The sequence below is a fragment of the Oryctolagus cuniculus genome, chromosome 20, assembly GCF_051225735.1.
Source record: "Oryctolagus cuniculus isolate XC-2025 breed Fujian yellow rabbit chromosome 20, ASM5122573v1, whole genome shotgun sequence".
NCBI classification, from domain to species: domain Eukaryota; kingdom Metazoa; phylum Chordata; class Mammalia; order Lagomorpha; family Leporidae; genus Oryctolagus; species Oryctolagus cuniculus.
The window spans coordinates 14,398,225-14,420,351 of NC_142886.1; the positions used below are offsets into that span (position 1 = coordinate 14,398,225).

Below are 22,127 nucleotides of genomic sequence, written 5' to 3' on the forward strand. Positions count from 1 at the left end.
GTAGGTCCTACAGTTTATTGGTTGAACTGGAGGCAGCTGCGTAGAAGCTGTTTTCTCCTCTCCCAGCGCCATATTGTGGGAGAGCAGATGCATAGAATAAGTCTTAATTCCAGTAACTCAGTCTAGTCCGGGTTGCTCCCCACACTGATCTCAAATGTTTCTTGGAAGTAAATAGAACAAATAGAACATTAGCAGTGGGCAACCTAGAAGTAGGAAAAACCTTTTATTTTTGTTTTTATAAGACTTTCACCTCAACATTACTCAGTGTCAAGATTGGTAAGAGCCCAATCATTTTATTTATTTCTTCATTTGTATCTAAAATACTGACGTTTGCACTTAAGTTTCCTTTGGGACAATAATTAAATGAACAACAAAAGCAGTGTATTTATGTCATGGGATAAGATAAAGGAAAGAATATTTCATCTTCTTTTTGCATTTGTTATTCTAGAATAGAGTGAAAACATATTAAGGAATTTGTAGTTTATTTTTCTTTATGTCAATGAATTCAAATAGAGCTCTTTTCTTTTGTCTTAGTAATAATGTATAAAAGTGGTCTCTACCTTTAAGACAAAGGGGTCATGGGGCCGGTGCTGTGGCATAGCAGGTAAAGCCCCCACCTGCAGTGCCAGCTCTCCATATAGTGCTGGTTCAAGTCCCAGCTGCTCCACTTCTGATCCAGCTCCCTGCTATGGCCTGGGAAAGCAATAGAAGATGGCTCAAGTCTTTGGGCCCCTGCACCCACGTGGCAGACCCGGAAGAAGCTCTTGGCTTCGGATTGGCCTAGTTCCAGCTGTTGCAGCCATTTGGGGAGTGAACTAGCGCATGGAAGACCTTTCTCTCTCTGCCTCTCTGTAATTCTGCCTTTCAAATAAATAAATAAATAAATAAATCTTTAAGAATTTTCTTAAAATCTTTAAAAATCTTCTACTGCTTTCCTAGGCCATAGCAGAGAGTTGGATGGAAGTGGAGCAGCCAGATCTCAAACCAGCACCCATATGGGATGCCAGCACTACAGCCGGTGGCTTTACTGGCTATGCCACAGCGTCGGCCCATAAATCTTTTTTTTTTTAAAGACAAAGGGGTCAGAAGAATTTTATGAAAATAATGATTTTACATAAGTGATTTAGTTCAATGTGATATATATGGCAATGAGTTATTTGGATTTAGTACAAATTTTTATCAGTCAAAATTTTATTCTATTACTATTTCTTTCTTACATTTTGTATATATTTTAATTTGCTCCAGGTAGGATCTGTAATTATCACTTTTTTTGCCACACTTTGTTGTTTTTTTCTGATACCATTGCAAGGAGCCCTCAGCTGGGCTCAAACTGGAAGCTGGGAATGAAGATTCCTTACCCCTGCCACCTGTGGAGGGAGTCTACTCAGAAAACAAATCAAAAGGTTATTGCATGGGTCTGGATGAATTCCACTCCCAGATTTCCACAGTCCTGACCGCCTCATTTAACCTTCATCACCCCCACTTTCTTTTTGGCAGGGAGAACCCAGAAGCCATTGCTCCCCAATTCTCTTCCTTCACCTTGTTAAACCAAGGGGCGAACACGCAGCTGGCTGCACCCCTTGTTTACCCTTGGTTACAACCCTTTGCAGGTAAGGCAGGTGGAAGTTGATTTTTTTTTCTCATCTCACTGTTTTAAAGCATCATTATGAAGTTGCGTGTCTAGCATTAAGAAGACCTTTTATATATATGTCTCATATCTATCAAATATCTAGAAACTGTAAACAAGAGGTAAAAACAATATTTGGTAGGTGGGAAGAGAGAGAGATCTTGCTCTTGTTTTTTTTCTGTCCTCTCACTTGTGACACCTGACCTTACTCTTGGTTGTAACCCAGATATTCAATATTTTGCAGTTCCCTACTGTGACAAGCCTACTTCGCCCATTCTTCTCCCTATCAAACAGGATCAGACTGTAAAAGATCTTCACTTCACTTTCCTTCTTTTCTGTTACTCCATCTTTAAGGATTTCTGGGATGGCATAGACTCTCAACTTTTCCTTCTCCAGTACCCCTTCTGCCTCTTAACTAAATATAAGAACACTTGTTTATCAGTTATGTTAGAGCAGGTATTTGATACAGTGGTATGTCGCCATTTGGCACACCTGCATCCCACATCAGAGTGCCTGGTCGAGCCCTGGCTCTGCTTCCAATTCAGCTTCCTGCTAATGTGTACCTTCGGAAGGCAGCAGATGATGGCTCAAGTGCTTGGTCCCTGCCACCCAAGTGAGAGACCCAGATTACGTTCCTAGCTCCTGGCTTTGGCCTGGCCCAGACCTGGTTGTTGCAGATAGAAGTGCTCTCTTTCTCATTCTCTTTCTCTCTCTCTCTGCCTTTTGAATAAAATAAAAATAGAGATTTAAAAATAGAAGGTTAACATTAAAGAAAAAACAAAAACCAATTATGTTACATGTTTCTAGACAGTCTATTCTTTTTTTTCTATTTTTACTTTTAATTGACACATAGTAATTGTAAATATTTATGGGGTATAGTGTGATGTTTCTATACAGGTATATAGTTTGAATAATTGCCATATCTATCACCTTACACATTATATCATTTCTTTGTGTTGGGAACATTAAAAAATCCTACTAGGTATTTTGCAATATTTAATTATTGCCAACCATAGTTATTCTACTGTGCTACAGAAATGTTAGAACCTCCTATCCAATTATACCCCACGCTTTTCCAAGGTTCTGGTAACCTCTATTCTGCTCTATACTTCTATGAGGTCAACTTTGTGTTTTACAATTTTTTTAAGTTATTTTATTTATTTGAAGGGCAGAGTGACACAGAGAAAGGGATAGACAGAGGGAAAGAGAGCTCTTCATCTGCTGGTTTACTTTCCAAGTGGCCACAATGGCCAGGGCTGGGCCAGGCTGGAGCCAGGTATGCCAGGACCCTGGACCTCCATCAGGTCTCCCCATATGGGCAGCAGGGACCCAAGTACTTGGGCCATCTTCTGCTGCTTTCCAAGGTGCAGTAGCAGGGAGGTGGATGGCAAGTGGAACAGCTGGGACTAGAAGTAGCACTCATATGGGATGCTAGTGCTGGTTTTTTTGTTTTGTTTTGTTTTTGTTTTTGTTTTTTTTTTAAGGGAGGTGGGTGGAGGAGAGAGAGACAGAGACAGAGACAAAGAGAGAGATACTTCCCATCAAATACCTGCAACAGTCAGAGCTGGGCCAGGCCAGGCCAAAGTCAGGAACCTGGAAGTCCAGGAGGGTCTCCCATGGGAGTGGTAAGGTAAAAGTACTTGAGCCATCATCTGCTGTCTCCCAGGGGGTGGGACTTGAATTCAGGCACTCTAATGTGGTATGCGGCAACTCAAGTGGTGGTCTCACTGCTGTAGCACAAGGCCTGCCACTGAGATAAACTTTTTAGCTTCCACATATGTTGAATGAGATCATGCAGCATTTGTCTTTCTGTGCCTGACTTATTTCACTTAATATGCTGTCCTCCTCTTTTGTCCACATGACAGTTTACATTCTCTAAAAAGATTTTATTTATTTATTTGAGAGGTAGAGTTACAGACAGAGAGAGGGAGAGACAGAGAGGTCTTCCATCTGCTGGTTCACTCCCCAAATGGCCACAGCAGCTGGAGCTGCGCTGATCCAAAGCCAGGAGCCAGGAGCTTCTTCTAGGTCTCCTGTGTGAGTGCAGAGATCCAAGCACTTGGGCAATTTTCCAGTGCTTTCCCAGGCCACAGCAGAGAGCTGGATTGAAAGCGGAGCATTCAGGACTAGAACCAGCACCTATATGGGATGTTGGCACTGCAGGCAGAGGCTTAGCTCACTACACTACAGCACCAGCCCCTATCTAATAGGATTTTAGAAGTAACTACATATATTTGAGGACAGCTTGTACCAAAACCAGAATCAATGGCACATGAACCATAAAGCAATGTATGCGTTATTAATATTCAGGGGCCAGAGCTGTGGCATAGTGGGTAAAGCTGCTGCCTACAGTGATGGCATCCCATTTGGGCACGGGTTTGAGTACTGTATGCTCCACTTCTGATCTAGCTCTCTGCTATGGCTTGGGAAAGCAGTAGAAGATAACCTAAGTTCTTGGGATCCTACACCCATGTGGGAGACTCAGAAGAAGCTCCTGGCTCCTGGCTTCAGATTGGTGCATCTCCGGCCATTGCGGCCAATTGGGGAATGAACCAGTGGATGGAAGACCTCTCTCTCTCTCTCTCTCTGCCTCTCTTTCTCTGTGTAACTCTTGAGTTTCAAATAAACAAATAAATCTTTAAAAAAGATTAATATTAAATGGTGTCAAAAGTCTGGTTTTTGTATTTGTCTAATATAGCTTGTATGTGCTCAGGACACTGCCAACTTTGGAGTATTGTCAAGAAAGGAAAGCAGAGTAGTCAAATGATTGCATATATCTTATTGACAAGGTAATTCAAGGAGGTGATGAAGGTATAAACCTGATCTGGCCAAGAAAGTCAGCCCCCACTGATCCAGACACAGGGGATCAAGTGAGGAAACAAAGAGGAAGGGGTTTTTGTTTTCATATTCAAATGTAAACTCAGTCATGCATATCTGAAAATCCAGGCACACTGTTAGCCTGTTGTTTTTCCCATTGACCTAACAGCCATTCGTGTAAATCGATTGGTCTTAGCAGTCACATGGCTTCACTTCCTCCTCTTTGACTGTTTTCCCTATAATCACTGTTCCGAGGCAGAATGAAGTGGCACTTATTCCCTGGGAAGTGCTTGTGAATGGAATTGGAATTATAGCCATTATGACAAACTACTGCTATAACCTATTGCTTCTGACTGCCAAGCGGTGTGCATGTGTGTGTGTGCATGTGTGTGTGTGCATGCGTGGGCGTGCGTAGGCAGGATTGGGCTTGTTCTCAGCGAGCCTACAGTATGGTGGATGAGATAGATATTTATATAATGGAGAATTATAAATGCATTAATGGTTATGAAGGATCCACAAACCTGGAGAGTTTATAATCAATATTGCCGAAGCTGTGATACTGGAGGGTTGAGGAATGAGTAGCAAGTTATTAAATGAAGAAGGTAGAGCATTCCAGACTGAGGATACCAGCAACAGCGTGTACCTCTGATGCACAGGACAGGTGAGGAACTGAAAGTGAGACAGGATTGCAAAGGGGAAGGTAGTGTTGGTATAATATGAAGATGCAGAAGTAGATGGGGACAGGATCACAACATCCCTGTAGGCCATGATAAGGATTTTGTCCTTTATTCTTTTTTTTGTTTGTTTAAGATTTATTTATTTATTTGAAAGTCAGAGTTACACAGAGAGGCAGAGAGAGAGAGAGAGAGAGAGAGGTCTTCCATCCACTGGTTCACTCCCCAAATTGGCCACAATGGCCTGAGCTGCATCGATCTGAAGCCAGGAGCCAGGAGCTTCTTCTGAGTCTCCCACGTGGGTGCAGGGGCCCAAGGACTTGGGCCATCTTCTACTGCTATCCCAGGCCATAGCAGAGAGCTGGATCGGAAGTGGAGCAGTGGGATCTTGAACCGTCACCCATATGGGATGCTTCAGGCCAGGGAGTTAACCCACTGCGCCACAGTGCCACCCCTGTGCTTTCTTCTTAGAACAATAGAATGCTATTGATGCATTTTAAGGTGAGATTAAGACACACAGAGAAAGAAGAAAGAATTACTCTATGGCAGGGCAAGAGGGCTAGCATTGTTACACAGCAAAACTAGTTTGCAAGCTATTACAGAGAATGATGGTGATTTGGACTAAGATGGAGGCAACTGAAATGAAGAGATGTAAATGGAACTGAAAGCTATTAAGAGGTAAAAGGGGGGGCAGTGTGCTGTGGCGTACTGGGTTAAGTCTCTGCCTGTGGCACCAGCATCCCATATGGTCACCGGTTCGAGTCCTGGCTTCTCCTCTTCCAATCCAGCTCCCTGCTAATGTGCCTGGGAAAGAAGCAGCAGAGGATGGCCTAAGTCCTTGGGCCCCTGCACCCACATGGGAGACCAGGAAGAAGCTCCTGGCTCCTGGTTTCCAATCGGCACAGCTCACGCCATTGGTGAGTGAATCAGTGGATGGAAGACCTCTCTCTCTGTCTTTCCCTCTCACTATCAGTAACTCTATATCTCAAATAAATAAATAAATAAATATTAAAAAATAAAAATAAGTGGGGCCGACACCGTGGCTCAGTTGGTTAATCCTCCGCCTGCTGCGCCGGCATCCCATATGGGCACCAGGTTCTAGTCCCAGTTGATCCTCTTCCAGTCCAGCTCTCTGCTGTGGCCGGGGAAGGCAGTGGAGGATGGCCCAAGTGCTTGGGCCCTGCACCCGCATGGGAGCCCAGGAGGAAGCACTTGGCTCCTGGCTTCAGATCGCTGTAGCTCCAGCCGTAGCGGCCATTTTGGGGGTGAACCAACGGAAGGAAGACCTTTCTCTCTCTGTCTCTGTCTCTCTCACTGTCTATAACTCTACCTGTCAAATAAATAAATAAGAAAAAAAAGAAAAAGAGGTAAAACTGGGGGCCAGTGCTGTGGCACAGTGGATTAAAGTCCTGGCCTGCACTGGCATCCCATATGGGCACGGTTCGAGCCCTGGCTGCTCCTCTTCCAATCCAGCTCCCTGCTAGTGTGCCTGGGAAAGCAGCCTAAGTCCTTGGACCCCTGCACCCAGACCAGGAAGAAACTCTGGCTTCTTGGCTTCGGATTGGCTCAGCTCCAGCCATTGTGACCATTTGGGGAGCGAACCAGTGGATGGAAGACCTCTCTCTCTGTCTCTCCCTTTCTCTATAACGCAAATAAATAAAATAAATCTTAAAAAAAAAGAAAAAGAAAAAAGGTAAAAGTGGTAGGATTTATGATGGATTAGATATGGATGATGACAGGAGAAATTGCCAAAGGTGACACCTAGATTTCAGGAGTGTGTAAATGGAAAGAAAAGAGAATATTAAAAGAGGCTCAGTATTAGTGTGTGTATGTGGGGAGAATGTGAGCTGTTTGGCTTGTACTATGATTTGAATATTTGTGTCTCTTCAAATTCATATTGAAACATAATCCCTCATGCAATAATGAATTGGAAGTGGAGCAGCCAGGACTCGATCCTGCACCCCTATGGGATGCCAACACTGCAGACTGCAGCTTAACCCGCTATGCCACAGTGCTGGCTGTTTTGTGTTTTAAGAAGGATGTGTGATGACGCTATTGAATGCTGCAGAGAGGTCAGCTCAGGTAAACATGAAACATGTTCATTAGAATTAATGACAAGAACCAATTTTATGGCATACTGGGATTGGTAAGCAGATTTGAGTAAACTGAAAAATGAGCCAGGCGGGAGGCAGTGTGAGTTTAGACAACTGTTTAGAAAATTGATTCTAAGAGAAACATAATATTGACTGTTAGGACGCCTTAGTGTCTAGAGAAGATCCACCTATCCATTCTTCCTCTGTCATTCCTTCCCTCCCCTTCCTTCCTCCTCCAACCCTCCTTCCTCTCTCTCTCCTTCCCTCGTCTTCCTCTTTCTCTCTCATCCTCTCTCCCCTCCTTTCCTTGTCCATCTGGCCTCCCCCCTCCCTTTTTCCTGGTAGAGGCTTGACCACATTTAAAGCTTACGGTAGGGATACAATTGAATGGAAGAGATTTGATGCACACAGAGAAAAGGGACACTTGGTATTTTCACATTCCTGAGAAGGCACTGAAGAAACAGTGAAGGAACAGACTTTCGGTTAAGAGGAGAGCTAGCTCTGTTGTTACAGGAGAGGACAGAAAGATGAAGAAGTCAACAGGATATGTCTGGTAGCTGGAATTTCAGGAAGTTGCATCGATGGCTTCTATATTTCCTTTACACCGTATGTTGGGCATTATATTAGAGGGTTTTTTTTTTTTAAGATTTATTTATTTGAAAGGCAGTGAGTTACAGAGAGGCAGAGGCAGAGGCAGAGACAGACAGAGAGAGAGAAAGAGAGAGACAGAGAGAGAGAGGTCTTCCATCTGATGGAAGATGGCCACAATTTCCAGAGCCGTGCCGATCCGAAGCCAGGAGTCAGGAGCTTCTTCCAGGTCTCCCACGCAGGTGCAGGGGCCCAAGGACGTGGGCCATCTTCTACTGCTTTCCCAGGCCATAGCAGAGAGCTGGATTGAAAGTGGAGTAGCTGGGACTCAAACCAGGGCCCACATGGGATGCCAGCACTGCAGGTGGAGGCTTTACCTGCTACACCACAGTACTAGCCTCTTTTTTTTTTTTTTAAACATTTTAAACTTAATCTTTACAACCATTCTGTAATGCTGGGATTGTTAATATGATCACTTTATATTTGAGGAAACTGAAGCTTATGTTGAAAACCTGACCACAGTTTTGACTTAACAAACAATAGAACCAGAAGTTCAATCTGTATCTACCTACAAAGATTATTATAGAGTTGATTGGACACATCCAAAGTATATAGCAAAAAAAAAAAAAAGATTCAATAAGACTCTATGAATAATTACTTATGAGAAATTATAGGAATCATTTAAGAAGTCAAATTTTCATGTGTTGATTTTTGGGACAATTACTGTGCTATGGAGAGGCAGAGAAAATTTTGGATTTGGACCAGGTTAAACATGAACTGATTGACAAACATGTAAGTTAAGTATCTGGATAACTCTTAGATAGTAGGATAGGGCTGGAAATATAGATTTAGGAGAAATAAATACAAAAGTGATATTAAAGCCATTATGGATGAATGACCAAAAGAAAAGAGTGCAGGAAGGGGCAGAGTTAAAGATAAAAACCTTCATAAAAGCGATGGTGCTGGTGAGGGGAAAAGAAGTAGAACTGTGGAGCGGCTGGTGGTAGGAGGGGAGTGGAACAGACGTGCAAGACTGGAAGAGAGTAAGATAAGACAGAAAAGACCATTAGATTTGAAATACAAATATTCTTTGACTGTAGAGAGAGTGGTTGAATTGAAAGAGTTGACTAGGAAGGAAGTGGAGAGAAACTGTAGGTAGAAGAAGGCTTTATGATACATTTAGCAGTAAAAGGAAAAAAAGGAATACTATGCAATTAGAATGGGCAGCAGGTTCAAATAGGGCATTTCTTCAGATTCTGATCGCATATATCGAGTCAAAGGCAAATGTTAGGAGAGTTTTTTTTTTTTCTTTTGTCTTACAGGAATACTTTCCCAGAAAATAATTTGTTAGGATAAATGTTAATCTGAGTCAAAGTTCTATAATTTTTCAAAGGGAGCTTTGTATTCATGAGGAGGAGGATAAAGTTTATTTAAGTCTCCAGTAGATGGAGCATCTTCATTGTTTTTCCAGAAGATTTTCTTGGAATAGGATAAGTGGTAGAGGTGTTGGTAGAATTCAGGTATATTACTATTAGAGCAATTAAGATACACATTGATGTGAGTTGAAATACAAGTAAATTGATTTTCAGATCTCAGTAAGGTGATGCTTCCATATGTTTGCAAATATTCTGCATAAAATCTAGTGTTAGGTTAATGGATCAACTCTTGACCATAACATTTTCTGGAGAGTCACAGTAATACAGTGCCAGCCAGAATAAATAACTCTGCCCTTAATATTTATTTTCTTATGCTTTCCGAAAGAGGAGTAGTTCATAAATGTATTATAAACAAATTTAATAAGAATTAAATTCAGTTAATGTCTAAAACATATAAGGAACTCAGACAACTCAGTAGCAAGAAAAGGAATAAGCCGATTTAAAAGGTGAAGAATCTGAACAAATTTTTCTCAAAAGAAGACATACAAATGGCCAACAGGTATATTAAAAAATGTTCAACATGGCTTATCATCAGGGAAGTGCAAACCCAAACCACAGTGAGGTATCACATCATGCCTGCTAGAATGGCTATTCTCGAAAAGGCAAAAGATAAGTTGATGAAGACATAGAGAAAAGGGAAAGTTGGACCCTGTTGGTGGAAACGTCACTGGTGTAACCATTACAGGAAACAGCATGGAGGCTCCTCAAAAAGTTACAGTAGAACTACCACATGACTCAGCAGCCCTACATCTGAGTATATATCCAAGAGATATGAAATTAGTATGTCAGAGAGATATCTGCATTCCCTTGAACATCTGAAACACACCCATACACACAATGGAGTATTATTCAGCTTTAAAAAATAAGGAAATCCTGGGGCTGGCGCTGTGGCATAGCCGGTAAAGCCGATGCTTGCAGTACTGGCATCCCATACAGGTGCTGGTTCAAGACCTGGTTGCTCCACTTTTGATCCAGCTCTCTGCCATGGCCTGGGAAAGCAGTAGAAGATGGCCCACGTCCTTGGACCCCTGCATCCGCGTGGGAGACCTGGAGGAAGCTCTTGGTTCCTGGCTTCAGAATGGCGAAGCTCTGGCCGTTGAAGCCATCTGGGGAGTGAATCAGTGGATGGAAGACCTCTCTCTCTCTCTCTCTGCCTCTCTGTGACTGTGCCTTTCAAATAAATAAATAAATAAATCTTTAAAAAAATAAGGAAATCCTGTAATTGGCAACAACACGGATGAACCTGGAGGACATTATACTATGTGAAATAAATCTCGTATGGAAAGACAACGCTGCATGATATCGCTTATATGTAGAGTTTAAAAAAGCTGAAGTCCTGGAATTAGAGAGAATGGTGGTTGCCAGGGGCACCCCAGAGGGGAGATGCTAGTCACAGGATACAAAGTTTCAATTAGATGGGTAAATTAAATGAGTAAATTCTGGAGATCTAAGGTACAGCATAGTGGCTATAATATACTGTGTACTTGAAATTTGCTAAGAGTGGATATAAAATGTTCTCACCACACACACAAATGGTAACTATATGAGATGATGCATACAATACACAAGTCAATTTAATTGTAGTAATTTTACAATGCATACTTATATCAAAATACCATAAATACAAGAATGTTCCATATATACAATTTTATTTGTTAATTATACCTCAGTAAACCTGGAAAAATAAGTAAAATTAGATTCCACATAAACACAAAAGAATAAATCTGCTACATTCCTACATACCAACTACAGTACAGCATATTACAATGAAAGTGCGTATGCCTATCTGGTCTCGGGTACTCAAGAAAAACGTCTGAAAGCTCATTTTTCATTTTAATAATCTATGATGTCGCCAGCGCGGTGGCTCACTAGGCTAATCCTCTGCCTGTGGCGCCGGCACCCCAAGTTCTAGTCCCGGTCGGGGCGCCAGATTCTGTCCCGGTTGCCCCTCTTCCATTGCAGCTCTCTGCTGTGGCCAGGGAGTGCAGTGGAGGATGGCCCAAGTACTTGGGCCCTGCACCCCATGGGAGACCAAGAGAAGCACCTGGCTCCTGGCTTCAGATCACCGCGGTGCGCCAGCTGCAGCGCGCCAGCCATGGCAGCCATTGGAGGGTGAACCAACGGTAAAGGAAGACCTTTCTCTCTGTCTCTCTCACTAACTCTGCCTGTCAAAAAAAAAAAAAAATTAAAAAAAAATCTATGATGTCACCGGCGCCATGGCGTAGCGGGTACAGCCGCCGCCTGAAGTGCTGGCATCCCACATGGACGCTGGTTCTAGTTCCAACTGCCCCTCTTCCAGGCCAGCTCTCTGCTGTGGCCAGGGAGTGCAGTGGAGGATGGCCCAAGTGCTTGGGCCCTGCACCCACATGGGAGACCAGGAGAAGCACCTGGCTCCTGCCATTGGATCAGCGCAGCTCCAGCAGTTGCGGCCATCTGGGGAGTGAACCAGCAGATGGAAGACCTCTCTCTCTCTCTCTGCCTCTCCTTCTCTCTCTGTGTAACTCTGACTTTCCAGTAAATAAATAAATCTTTACAAAAGAAAAATCTGAATGCAGAATTAAATTTTGATTACCGATTCGAGTGTTTACCGTCATGTTATACAGTTAGTTCCAATTTTACTGCTGTTCTCCAAATCACTTTTAGGAAACCGTGACTCAATGACTCGTCTTCAGCACACACCTGCCTCCAAGCCAATGGGCGCCCCCTGCGAGCCCCTGCCCAGATCAGCTCCTCCCGCGCTCCAGCGCGCTCCGAGGCCAAGGGCGGGGCTCGCGGACGCGCGCTCGCGCTCCGGCGCGCGACCGGCCCCGCCCACCACGTGCTGGGCGCGTGCTCCCGGGGCCGGCGCCAGGGGGCGGGGCGAGGCTCGGCCGGGCGGGCGTCGGCGTCTGGCGTCGAGGCCGGGGCGCTGGGGGCCTGGCGTGGAACTGGGCTTCCCTGCGACAGAGGCCGGGTTGGGTCAGCAGGGTCTGCGTAGGTGGATGGGCGGGCGATCTGGGTGTGGCTGTGGCTTCCTGAGCGGGCGGTTCTGAGGGAGAGAGCGAGAGAGACGGAGCCGGAGTGTGAGAGGGAGAGCGGGCGCGCGTGCGTGCGGGAGGGAGGGACGGAGGTGCGGGCGCCCCTGCGCGGAGATCCGCCCGGGGTCGCGTTCGCTGATCCGCCGGCGCGTCGCCTCATCCCGCCTCCCGGCCGCGAGCGGGGGCTGAGGCGGCGCGGGGCGGCCGTGGCGCGCGGGGCGTGAGGGAGGCCGTGGGGCGGCGCGGCCGGGGTCGCCTCAGGGCTGCGCGGGCACCCGGAGACGCGAACCCGCCGCCAGGCGTGTTGAGGAAGGCGAGCCGGCGGTCCGGTGCCGGTGAATCGGTAGACGGAGGAAGCTGGCCGGGCTAGCCTGGCTGCGGGATGGGGAAGGGCTGGCGCTGGCCAGCGCGGGAGGGAGCCCAGGGGCTTGTCTAAGAAGCAGAGCCTCCTGAGAAACCCGGGTGTCTGCGGACCCCAAAGGTTTCGAAGACTCCGAACAAAAGCTTTTGGAAGGCGCCGCCTCCGGTTGAGCGCCGAGCGGGGCTGGGGGCTGTGGGCTGAGGCCCGGATGCCCCGCGCGTCGCTGCTGACCCGCGCGTGGTCCGTGGCCAATGCTCTGCTAAGCAGGTGGACGGCGCGGGGCGAGGGGGGGGGCGAAACTGTCGCGCGTGGGACTTAGGGAACTGTCTCCTTACGCATGTTTCCCCTCCACTCGGTATCCAGGATGAATGACAACCTGTTTGTCAGTTTGGACAGACTTTTGCTAGAATTTGGTAGGTATAAAGTGAAAACAGAACAAAGCGTTTGTATTGCCATTGGACGTTTTAACAAGTCACAGAATAATTATTTTTCTTAGTTTTCCAGTATGAGCAAGACATAAGTACCAAAGAAGATGTGATTCAAAGAATTAATAGTAAGTAGTCCTGCATAATAAAGATATCTTAGTCTTAATTTTTTTGTGGCATATAAGATAATATACAATTAGCAGTAGACGTTACAACTTTTGTGGCCGTTCACGGTAATGACTACCCCTAGGAAAAATAGTTGTGACTTGAGTTTATCAGTAATAAATTTCTGCATTCGGCATTTAATTATTTTGTGAAGGATTTTAAGTGCAAGACAACCTCTTGAAATATATGCTATTTTTTGTCAAATAATAGATTATTTCAAATATTTGAAAATTTTCTTGTCTTGTAGAGATCCCCAGAAATCAGAGGCTCAGGTTAATAGATGCCACATTTTCTGGGATAACAGTTGTGAAAAGTATTAGTGAAATAGCGAAATTAAATAAATAAAATATTTCAAGACCCTATATGTATACTGTCAAAAATAGAACTATTGATCTCTTAATAGTTTTAAAAGGTAGAGTGGTTATCTTCTCTGTAATCAGGAGTGCAGAATATTACAATCTCTTCAAGAAATATTTTATGTAACTACTAGTAACAAGTGAGTTGAAGGTGCATTTAATAATAAATTGATGTGGAATTGATGAATAGAAATTTCGTATTTGTTAGAAATAATAGTCTAATGCTAGTATTATAAGTAAGTGTTTACATGAATTCAGATTATAAACTATAATTGACCTTATATGTCCCTTGGTCTAGCTCTCTAATGTTAAAAATGAGGGACCAGTCACATTTATTTCTTATAAATCCCAAACACAAACCCTTCTTACCTTCCGATACTAGGATCAAGCCTAGTCCTGGTTCTCTGTTTTTTAAGCCTTTCCCATGTCAAGCCTCAATTATCCATTCTCTAGTTCTCCTTTTAGGTGACTTGCCATACTTCTTTCTTAGTGTGTTTATTTGGAATTTATGATTTCTACTCTAAAAAGTAAACATTTCCTCTTTCCAGAATGTGTTGAAGATATTAAAGAAAACAGAGCAATTATTTGTAACATACATGAAACCATAAGTACAACTGATGAAGAAATTGACTATTACTGTAAACATAGTAAGGAGATCAAAAACAACTGTAGTGAGTGAGTATTTGAAAGAAATGAACTTTCAATAATTAGATTCGTTTATCCAAGATTTCTGTATTTATAGGTGAAGATGCTGTTGCTTTAAAATAGTATTCTATATTAGCAAAATAATGAATTAAGTCTTAAATTGCCTTGTTGTGTGCCACTGTAGAAAGAGTTCACAGGAGGTTCAAAAAAATGAAATAAGGGCCATAGGATCTCACTAATTCAGGTCCAGTTGGTGTAAATAAGCTCAGTATATAAAATTCCTGTGACATAAAGTTTGAAATAATTTTCAGGATTTTTGTTTGTTTAAGAGAAGCCTCAAATTTTTAGAATGTTTCAATCCTCTGCCCATTTTCAAATTGGATTATTTTCTTCTTAGTGAGTTGTTTGGGTTCTATTTCAACCTTTTTTATATGATAAGAGAACATTCAAAGTAACCAGTGTTCAACATGAAGGGATTGGTTAAGTGAATTTTGGTTTAGCTATATGAATGAACACTAGGTAGCCAATAAAATTATGATATAGATATATATTAACATGGAAAGATACAAATAGTATATTAAAATTGAACAAACCAGATTATAGATCAATATTCTTAGGATGCACCTAATTAGTATTTTTTTTAAGATTTATTTATGTATTTGAAAGTCAGACTTGGGGGTGGGGTAAGGAAGAGGGAGGGACAGAGAGAGATCTGTCTGTGGTTCACTTCCCAGATGGCTGCAATGGCCAGGGGTGGGCTAGACCAAAGCCAGGAACCAGGAGCATTTCCCAGGCCATTATCAGGAAACTGGATTGGAAGTGGAGCAGCCAGGACATGAACCAGAGCCTATATGAGATGCTCGGTTGCAGGTGGAGGCTGTACCGGCTGTGCCACGATGCTGGCCCCTAATTATAATTGCATGTTTATATATAAATTAGGAAAAGTCTAGAAAGATATACATCAAAACACTTATACAGAATATCTTCTTAGTGAACATACTTCTTAGTGAACATATTATTGCATTTTTGTGTATAACCTTGAATCTTTTATTTTCATTTGGAGAATATTTTCTATGGAAATGATCAGAAATTCTGGCAAATATTTGAGCATAAGTTCTGTTCAGTAGTTAGTAAGGGAAGAATTTTGTATAAAAAGAAAGATGATAGTTATTTTCTTATATATAATTTTCTGTGCTTCCAAAGTAGAAATATATACTTTTTGAATCTGAACAAATTTTTTTTTAATTAGGAAAAAGAATTATTTGATCAGTTCTTGGAGTGGAAGCTGACATGGCACACATTAATTATAGATTTTTCTTATTGGTAATTTTTTTCAAGTTACATAGTAAAAATTTATAAATGAATATTCAGTTTAATATAACCGATTTTGAAATTCATTTTAGTTTTGTTTCTTTTTTACCTCAAGGTTTATTACCATATCCTTTAAAAGTTTCAAAGAAAAAAAAGTATCTCTTTAGCTCTTATCCCAGCTCTTGAAAAGATCTTGGAAACATGATAAAAGAAAGGCTGAGCTTAGATGATGAGTAAAAGAGCTGTAGTAGAAATGTCAAAATGATACAAACTATGGCCATGCCACTTTTGCTCCTTTCCTGGTTATGGCTCAAAAACAGGGTTTTTGTAAAAATTAAGGAGTATTAATATTTTAGCATAGGAATAATGAATGGTGATAGTGGTAGTGATAGAAGATGGGTATAGTTTTTTTTTTTTAAGATTTATTTATTTATTTGAAAGTCAGAGTTTATTTATTTGAAAGTCAGGGGTGGGGGTGGGGAGAAAGGAAGATATCCATCTTCCATCTCTGGTTCATTTCCCAAGTGCCTGAAACCGCCAGAGTGGAGCCAACTGAAGCCAGAAGCTTCTGGTTCCTCCATGTGGGTGCAGGGCCCAAACACTTGGGCCATCTTCTGCTGCTTTCCCAGGCACATTAGCAGGGAGCTGGATTGGAAGTGGAGAAGCCAGGACACTAACCGGCACCCATATGGGAAGTCGGGTTTGCTAGTGGTGGTTTTATCTGCTGCAGGAATAGTTTTTTTGATGTAAGCTTGTCTTCTCTTTAAATGATTACATTCATTTTTTATTATGTCGATTTGTTTATCATTCTTAGATGCTGATTATGAATACCATGGTTTTTTTTTTTCACAGCTGGAAGCCTACATGTGATGTTTTCCATAAGCATGAAGATTACATGCAGGACCAGTTTACTGTCTATCAAGAAACTGTTGAGAAAGACAAGTACAGTACAAATCTTAATTTAAGCTTATCCATTCTAAACGTTAGTATTAGTAGTATGTCTTGTAAGAATGTTAATTAAAAGTGTAGAAGGTTTGTACACTGTGGGAGGTTTTTTTCTTTTTTAAACTGCATATATTTGGGCTCTTACCTTTTGAGGTTTACCTATTTGTTGTAAAGCTCTCTATATACATTCTTCTTACGACAAATCTCAATGTAAGCCATTACTATAAAACATCAATCTTAAAAATAATTCTGTGAGAGGCTAAACCAAACCAATCAAACGTGTACCTCTCTGATAGTGTTTGTTGTTAATGACTTATCTGAGCTACAGTCAAAATAGCTAACTTTAGTTAGTTTAGTTCCTTTCTAAACAAGCCACATGGGTTAATTTAATTGATGACTCAATACCAAGAATTTACAGAAGAAAATGCATACATTTGTAGGTATCATGAATATCAGCTGCTTGTTTCTTCTAATCTCTGGTGTTGCTGGCAACGTACAAGATAATAATAGCTGTTCTTGAACCATGACTTAACTATACCTGGCTCTGCCAAAATTCCTCTATAGATTATGTTAGAAGAATGGATATAAATATGCAATATAAACAGAATGGATAAAGCATGCTGATCTTATTTGAAACTGATGACCCAAGTTTTGTTTCCTTTTGGTGTTTTTCTGCTTCCTGCTCTACTTCTCCAAGTATTTGAACTTCTCCAAGCAATTGAACATTTGAAGAATAGAAGCTTGTTTTTGGATCAACTGCTTTATGTTGTTAAATTGGGCAGAGTTTAGTAGTATTAAGGAATTAAAACATTCTTAAGATTCACATACTAGCCATTAAAAGGCTATGATCCTTATTTTCCCTCTCATTCTATGAGCTGTTTGTTTATACTTGTTCTTTTTTCATCTGAAAAGTTGAGATAATTATTACAGTATCTTTTAAGAAATTCTTCCATGTAGTATAGCTTGATGCAAGAAATAAGAAATATGAAAAATACAAAGTTTACATATTTTCAAAAAATTATTAAGAATATTATTTTTTGAAACTAAGTATTTGATAAAAATTGGGTAAAAAGAAGATCTAAGAATTTATTTTCTGTACAGAGCTGGATTGAAAAACTTCAGTGTTTTTTATCAGAGTTGACAAACTATTTTTTGTAAAGAACTAGATAGTAAATATTTTAGGCTTTGTGAGCCATACAGTCTCTATTTTAACTACTACACTTTGCTGTTGTGACACAAAGAAATTTCAGACAACATGTAAATAGATGAGCTATCTAATATTGACACCGAAATTTGAATTTTATATAATGTAAATGTTTCATGAACTATGTTTCTTCTGATTTTTTCTAATTACCTAAAAATGTAAAATCCATTTGTTCACAGATCATACAAAAACAGGTGGCAGATCAAATTGGGCTCATATACCAAAATAATTGTCTCTTGTAGATCAAGCACAAGTTGAATAGGAAAGAAGAGTTAATATCCTTTTGCAAGAATTAACTCTCCCACTCAAGACTTGTGCCTTAATTGATGAACAACCATTAATATTTGGGTTGGAGGAGTTCCTCCAGACTGTTTTCTTTGTATGATAGTTGTGGGGTGTATATGAGTGGTATAGAACCCAAAGTTGCAACACATAGAATGCGACTTCATGTGATAGGTTTAGCTAAAGAAAATGGAAGGGTATAAAAAAAAACTCAGTGCTATAGAAGTAGCTGACCTGAGAAGAGCCGAGACTTAGAACCCAAGGAGAGTAGAGATTCAAGAAGGAGTAAGTGATTCAAACAACCAGATCCTGCAGTGTTAATTAGAATGAGCAGCAACAAGAGATCATTCAGTTGGATAAACTAGATTATTGGTGACCTTGGAGAGAATAGTGCTATTAAGATGGTTGTAATGGAAGTTAAAGAGGAGTAAGGAGTGAGTAGCTCAGTTAGCAAAGAAGAGTAGATTTGAGAAGTATGGTAAGATTTAGGAAAGTTTGAAACAGACAATATTGAGAGAAGTAGGGATAATGAGATTTTGACTTGCCTTGTATGCTTAATTTAGGAGACTTTAACGAGTGATTTTATGAAGCTTTTAGATCTACTCGATATATGTACATCATTTCTTTTCATTTTAATAGAAAAATGTATCATGGTTATATATGTCAGTATAAAGATGTTTTGAAGCAATACCAACTAAAATATTCAGAAGCACCCTATTCACATGAATATTATGAGAAGAAAAGAGAACATGAAGAAATTAAAAGCAGAGTGTTGGCATGTTCTGAACAACTAAAACTCAATGAAAATATCCTCATGGAATTTCTAGGTATTAACATTTTTGTGATGTATTATTTTAATTATGGTATTTTCATAATAAAAATATAATAAATCAGTCTAAACTATGATTTTGTTTTTCAGTGCCTGCTCCCTTTCCATCACTTAATAAATGGACATTACACATGTATCCACAATAGCATTTCTACTTATATCTTTTACTAGTTAAATATTATTTCTGTATTTTAATTGTTACTACGCTTCTCTTGTAAGAAACACATGAATTTGTTTTTGTGAGTAATTCATATTTTAGAAGTCACTCTAAAGGTTATTTGGTACTAGTTGCATATACATCCAAGTGATCAGAAGCAAGTAGTTTTAGAATAAAATGATACATATGGCCAGCATTGTGGCATAGCAGGTTATACCTCTGCCTGCAGTGCCAACATCCCATATGGCCACAAGTTGGAGTCCCAGCTGCTCCACTTCTAATCCTGCTGTGTGCTAATGGGCTTGGGAAAGCAGCAAAAGATGGCCTAAGTGCTTGGGGCCCTGCCACCCACATGTGAGACCAAGATGGAGTTCTGGTTCCTCTCTTTGGCCTAACCCAGACCTGGTCATTGCTGCTATTTAAGGAGTAAACCAGCAGATAAGAGATCTGTGTTTGTGTGTGTGTATGTTTCCTTCTGTCTCTGTAACTCTGCCTTTCAAATTAATAAAATCTTTTTAAAAATGATATATTTATCTGCCTTTAAAGTACATACTTTTAGCAACCAGATCAATGAAAATGTCATTTTGCTCTGTTTTATCAAAGAAAGTTCTAGTTAAAACAAGTGATTATTTCTTGTTAGAATGGAAATTGATAAAGTGAGTTATAATTATTCATCTATAAAAATTCATTCAGTACCTAACCCTGTGTCAGGCAGTACTGAAGAAGATATCTGTATCTTTCTTAAAAGAAGCTCATGGTTTGGTAGAAGAGACAGTTATGTAAAGAAGTAATTCTAATGCAGTACCACTGTAATAGATGCTTAAGTCATTGCTAATTCATCTAAGTCTCACCTGTTTGTCAGAGAGATCTTCCCTGCTGATGAACTTGAAACTTTAATCCTCTTTCAACCTCCACAATCCTTCATATGCTTTCCTATCAGATTACAACTCCAATGTTTGTACTAAGTCTTCTTTATCCCTACAGTCTAACCTTGCTTTCTCTCTGCTTCATCCTAAACCATCCTTTTAACTCCTCTGTTGCTTGCTCCCTCTGTGTTTTGGTTTTAGCCTATTCTAGTTTTTATTGTTGTTTGCTGCCCATCTATACATGAACTTCTCAGTGGGAAAGGGGAAAGAGTGGTAGATCCTGAAGATATTGCAAGAGTAAAGGGAGTTGGATGTGGAATGGAATGAGATTTAACATTGCATGAAAACATGATGAAACAGGAGTGGATGTTTGGTGCAGTAGTTAAGACATCACTTGGGACATCTGCATCCCATTGTCAAGTGTTTGGATTCCAGTGAGAGATGGCAGATGACTCGAGTAATTGGATTCCTGCCACCTACACTGGAGACCCAGATGGAGTTTCAGGTTTCTGGCTTCAGCTTGGCCCTACCCTGGTGGATGTGGGCATTTGGAGAGTTAACCAGTAGATAGAAGATTTTTCTCTGCCTCTGTCTATCTGCCTTTCAGATAAAATAAAAATAAATAAAGAAAAAATGGAGGTATGATGAATTTAAAGATTAGGAGTTAAATATATGTGCAAAATATTAAATTGATACTTTTGATAGCTATAGCTTTATAAATCATACAAGTATTCACCTGTACTTTTGTATTCTAATATATAAATTGTCTAATTTTGAGGCAGAATAGGAAAGATCTGATAAATGTTTTAAGTATTTTTGAAAGAGAGAGAGTGAGCACTCCTATCCCATGGTACATTTCCCAAATGCCCACACATATGAGACTGGGCCATGCAGCAGCCAGAAACCAAAATTCAATCCAAGTGACCCAGGATGGGTGTCAGGGACCCAGGTCTTTGCACCACCATGTAGTGCCTCCCAGAGTGCACATTAGTGATGGAAGTTGGAATTGAGGTCAAGGCTGGGACTCCAACTCAAGCACTCCAATATAGATGCAGGCATCCCAAGTGGCATCTTGGCCAATTGCTTGTCTTGTCTTTGGAGTTCTTGTTCACTGTCACTATTCTATTCATTTTTAATTCTCTTTAATAGGTGTTAGAGTAACTTATGAAATTGTTTCAGCTAATAATCATGATGTTTATTAATAGCTGAAATACTATTTGAAACTGATACAAGTCCAATTCAAGGAGAAAGTAGAGATGGAAGATCTACCTGCACAGTTCTGCACTGATAAACATTATCGAGCCAAAAAAACAAAACAAAACAAAACAAAACAAAAGAAATTGGGTTGATTTTTTTCCAAGATTTATTTTATTCATTTGAAGGTCAGAATTACATAGAGGAGAGGCAGAGAGAGAGCGAGGTCTTCCATCCGATGGCTTACTCCCCAGTTGGCCGACACAGATGGAGCTGCGCCAATCCAAACCTAGGAGCCAGGAGCTTCTTCCTGGGCTCCCACGTGGGTGCAGGAGCCCACGGACTTGGGCCATCCTCCACTGCTTTCCCAGGCCACATCAGAGAGCTGGATTGGAAGAACTGGTGCCCATATGGGATGCTGGCGCTTCAGGCCTGGATGTTAACCCACTGGGCCCAGGATAGATTTTTAATATTGGCTTTGAAACAAATAGATAATGGGCAAATGAAGTTAAATTTGGACCTGAATTATGTGTTACTAGTTTTGCCAAATGACACAGTGAGCTTGGGTAAGAAAAACTGGGAGAAAAAACTACCCTGTGAAAATATTAAAGAAAAAATGCTAACAAAATAATTTGGATTAAATATGTTTTAAGCTCAGAATATAACATAAACAATAAATTATCTTTGTTAGTCTGCTGAATTATTAGTCTTACCTCTGTTTTCAGATATTTTTATTACTTCTATGGAATATACATATAAATAATGTTATATAATATTAACTTTGATATAGTACATATATCATAAATATAAAATTTATTTATATGACGTAGTTCCTTAACATAAAAAGAGTTAATTTGAGATGTAAAACACAAGAAATTCTTAAACATGCCAACAGCTTTACCAGAAGTTCATCTGAATTGAAGAAAGAAGCAGAAGAAATGGAAATAGAAATCAATTATTTAAATAAGGTATATATTTTGTCATGTTTCTTAATAGGTATAATGGTATGTTGGTTGATAGTTTTACTAAAGATATGCTTGAGAGTCTGAGTATGAGGAAGGGTTTACGATAATTTATTTGCCTCTGATTTTCCTTGAAGCCAATATGATTTCATATACTGAATATATTCAACTAT

At 40.6% G+C, this 22,127-nt stretch overlaps 1 protein-coding gene and 1 long non-coding RNA gene across 12 annotated transcripts in view; both read left to right on the forward strand.

Moving 5' to 3' along the window:
- LOC149120068 (uncharacterized) lies at positions 1-10,420 on the forward strand. Of its 4 annotated transcripts, XR_016226464.1 has the most exons (4): positions 1-276; positions 1,498-1,610; positions 5,907-6,035; positions 10,211-10,420. It is a non-coding gene; the product is annotated as an uncharacterized LOC149120068 (long non-coding RNA). The 4 variants fall into 4 exon arrangements; XR_016226466.1 differs by lacking the exon at positions 5,907-6,035 and having other exon boundaries at positions 6-276; positions 10,172-10,420; XR_016226465.1 differs by lacking the exons at positions 5,907-6,035; positions 10,211-10,420 and adding an exon at positions 4,037-4,237 and having other exon boundaries at positions 7-276.
- A 1,677-nt stretch (positions 10,421-12,097) lies between these two features.
- C20H14orf39 (chromosome 20 C14orf39 homolog) overlaps positions 12,098-22,127 on the forward strand; it is a 60,724-nt gene continuing 50,694 nt past the window's right edge. Inside the window, exons 1-8 of one of the 8 annotated variants that reach the window (XM_051826392.3) lie at positions 12,098-12,297; positions 12,977-13,026; positions 13,110-13,166; positions 14,108-14,234; positions 16,368-16,457; positions 18,586-18,773; positions 18,866-18,908; positions 21,840-21,960. In XM_051826392.3, coding sequence (XP_051682352.1) covers positions 12,978-13,026; positions 13,110-13,166; positions 14,108-14,234; positions 16,368-16,457; positions 18,586-18,773; positions 18,866-18,908; positions 21,840-21,960 — 675 coding nt within the window. In that variant the 5' untranslated portion in view covers positions 12,098-12,297; position 12,977. Of the gene's footprint in view, positions 12,298-12,318; positions 12,596-12,976; positions 13,027-13,109; positions 13,167-14,107; positions 14,235-16,367; positions 16,458-17,157; positions 18,774-18,865; positions 18,909-21,839; positions 21,961-22,127 lie in introns of those variants that run through there. The other 7 variants (XM_089322595.1, XM_017349488.4, XM_017349490.4 and 4 more) reach the window with 7 other exon arrangements.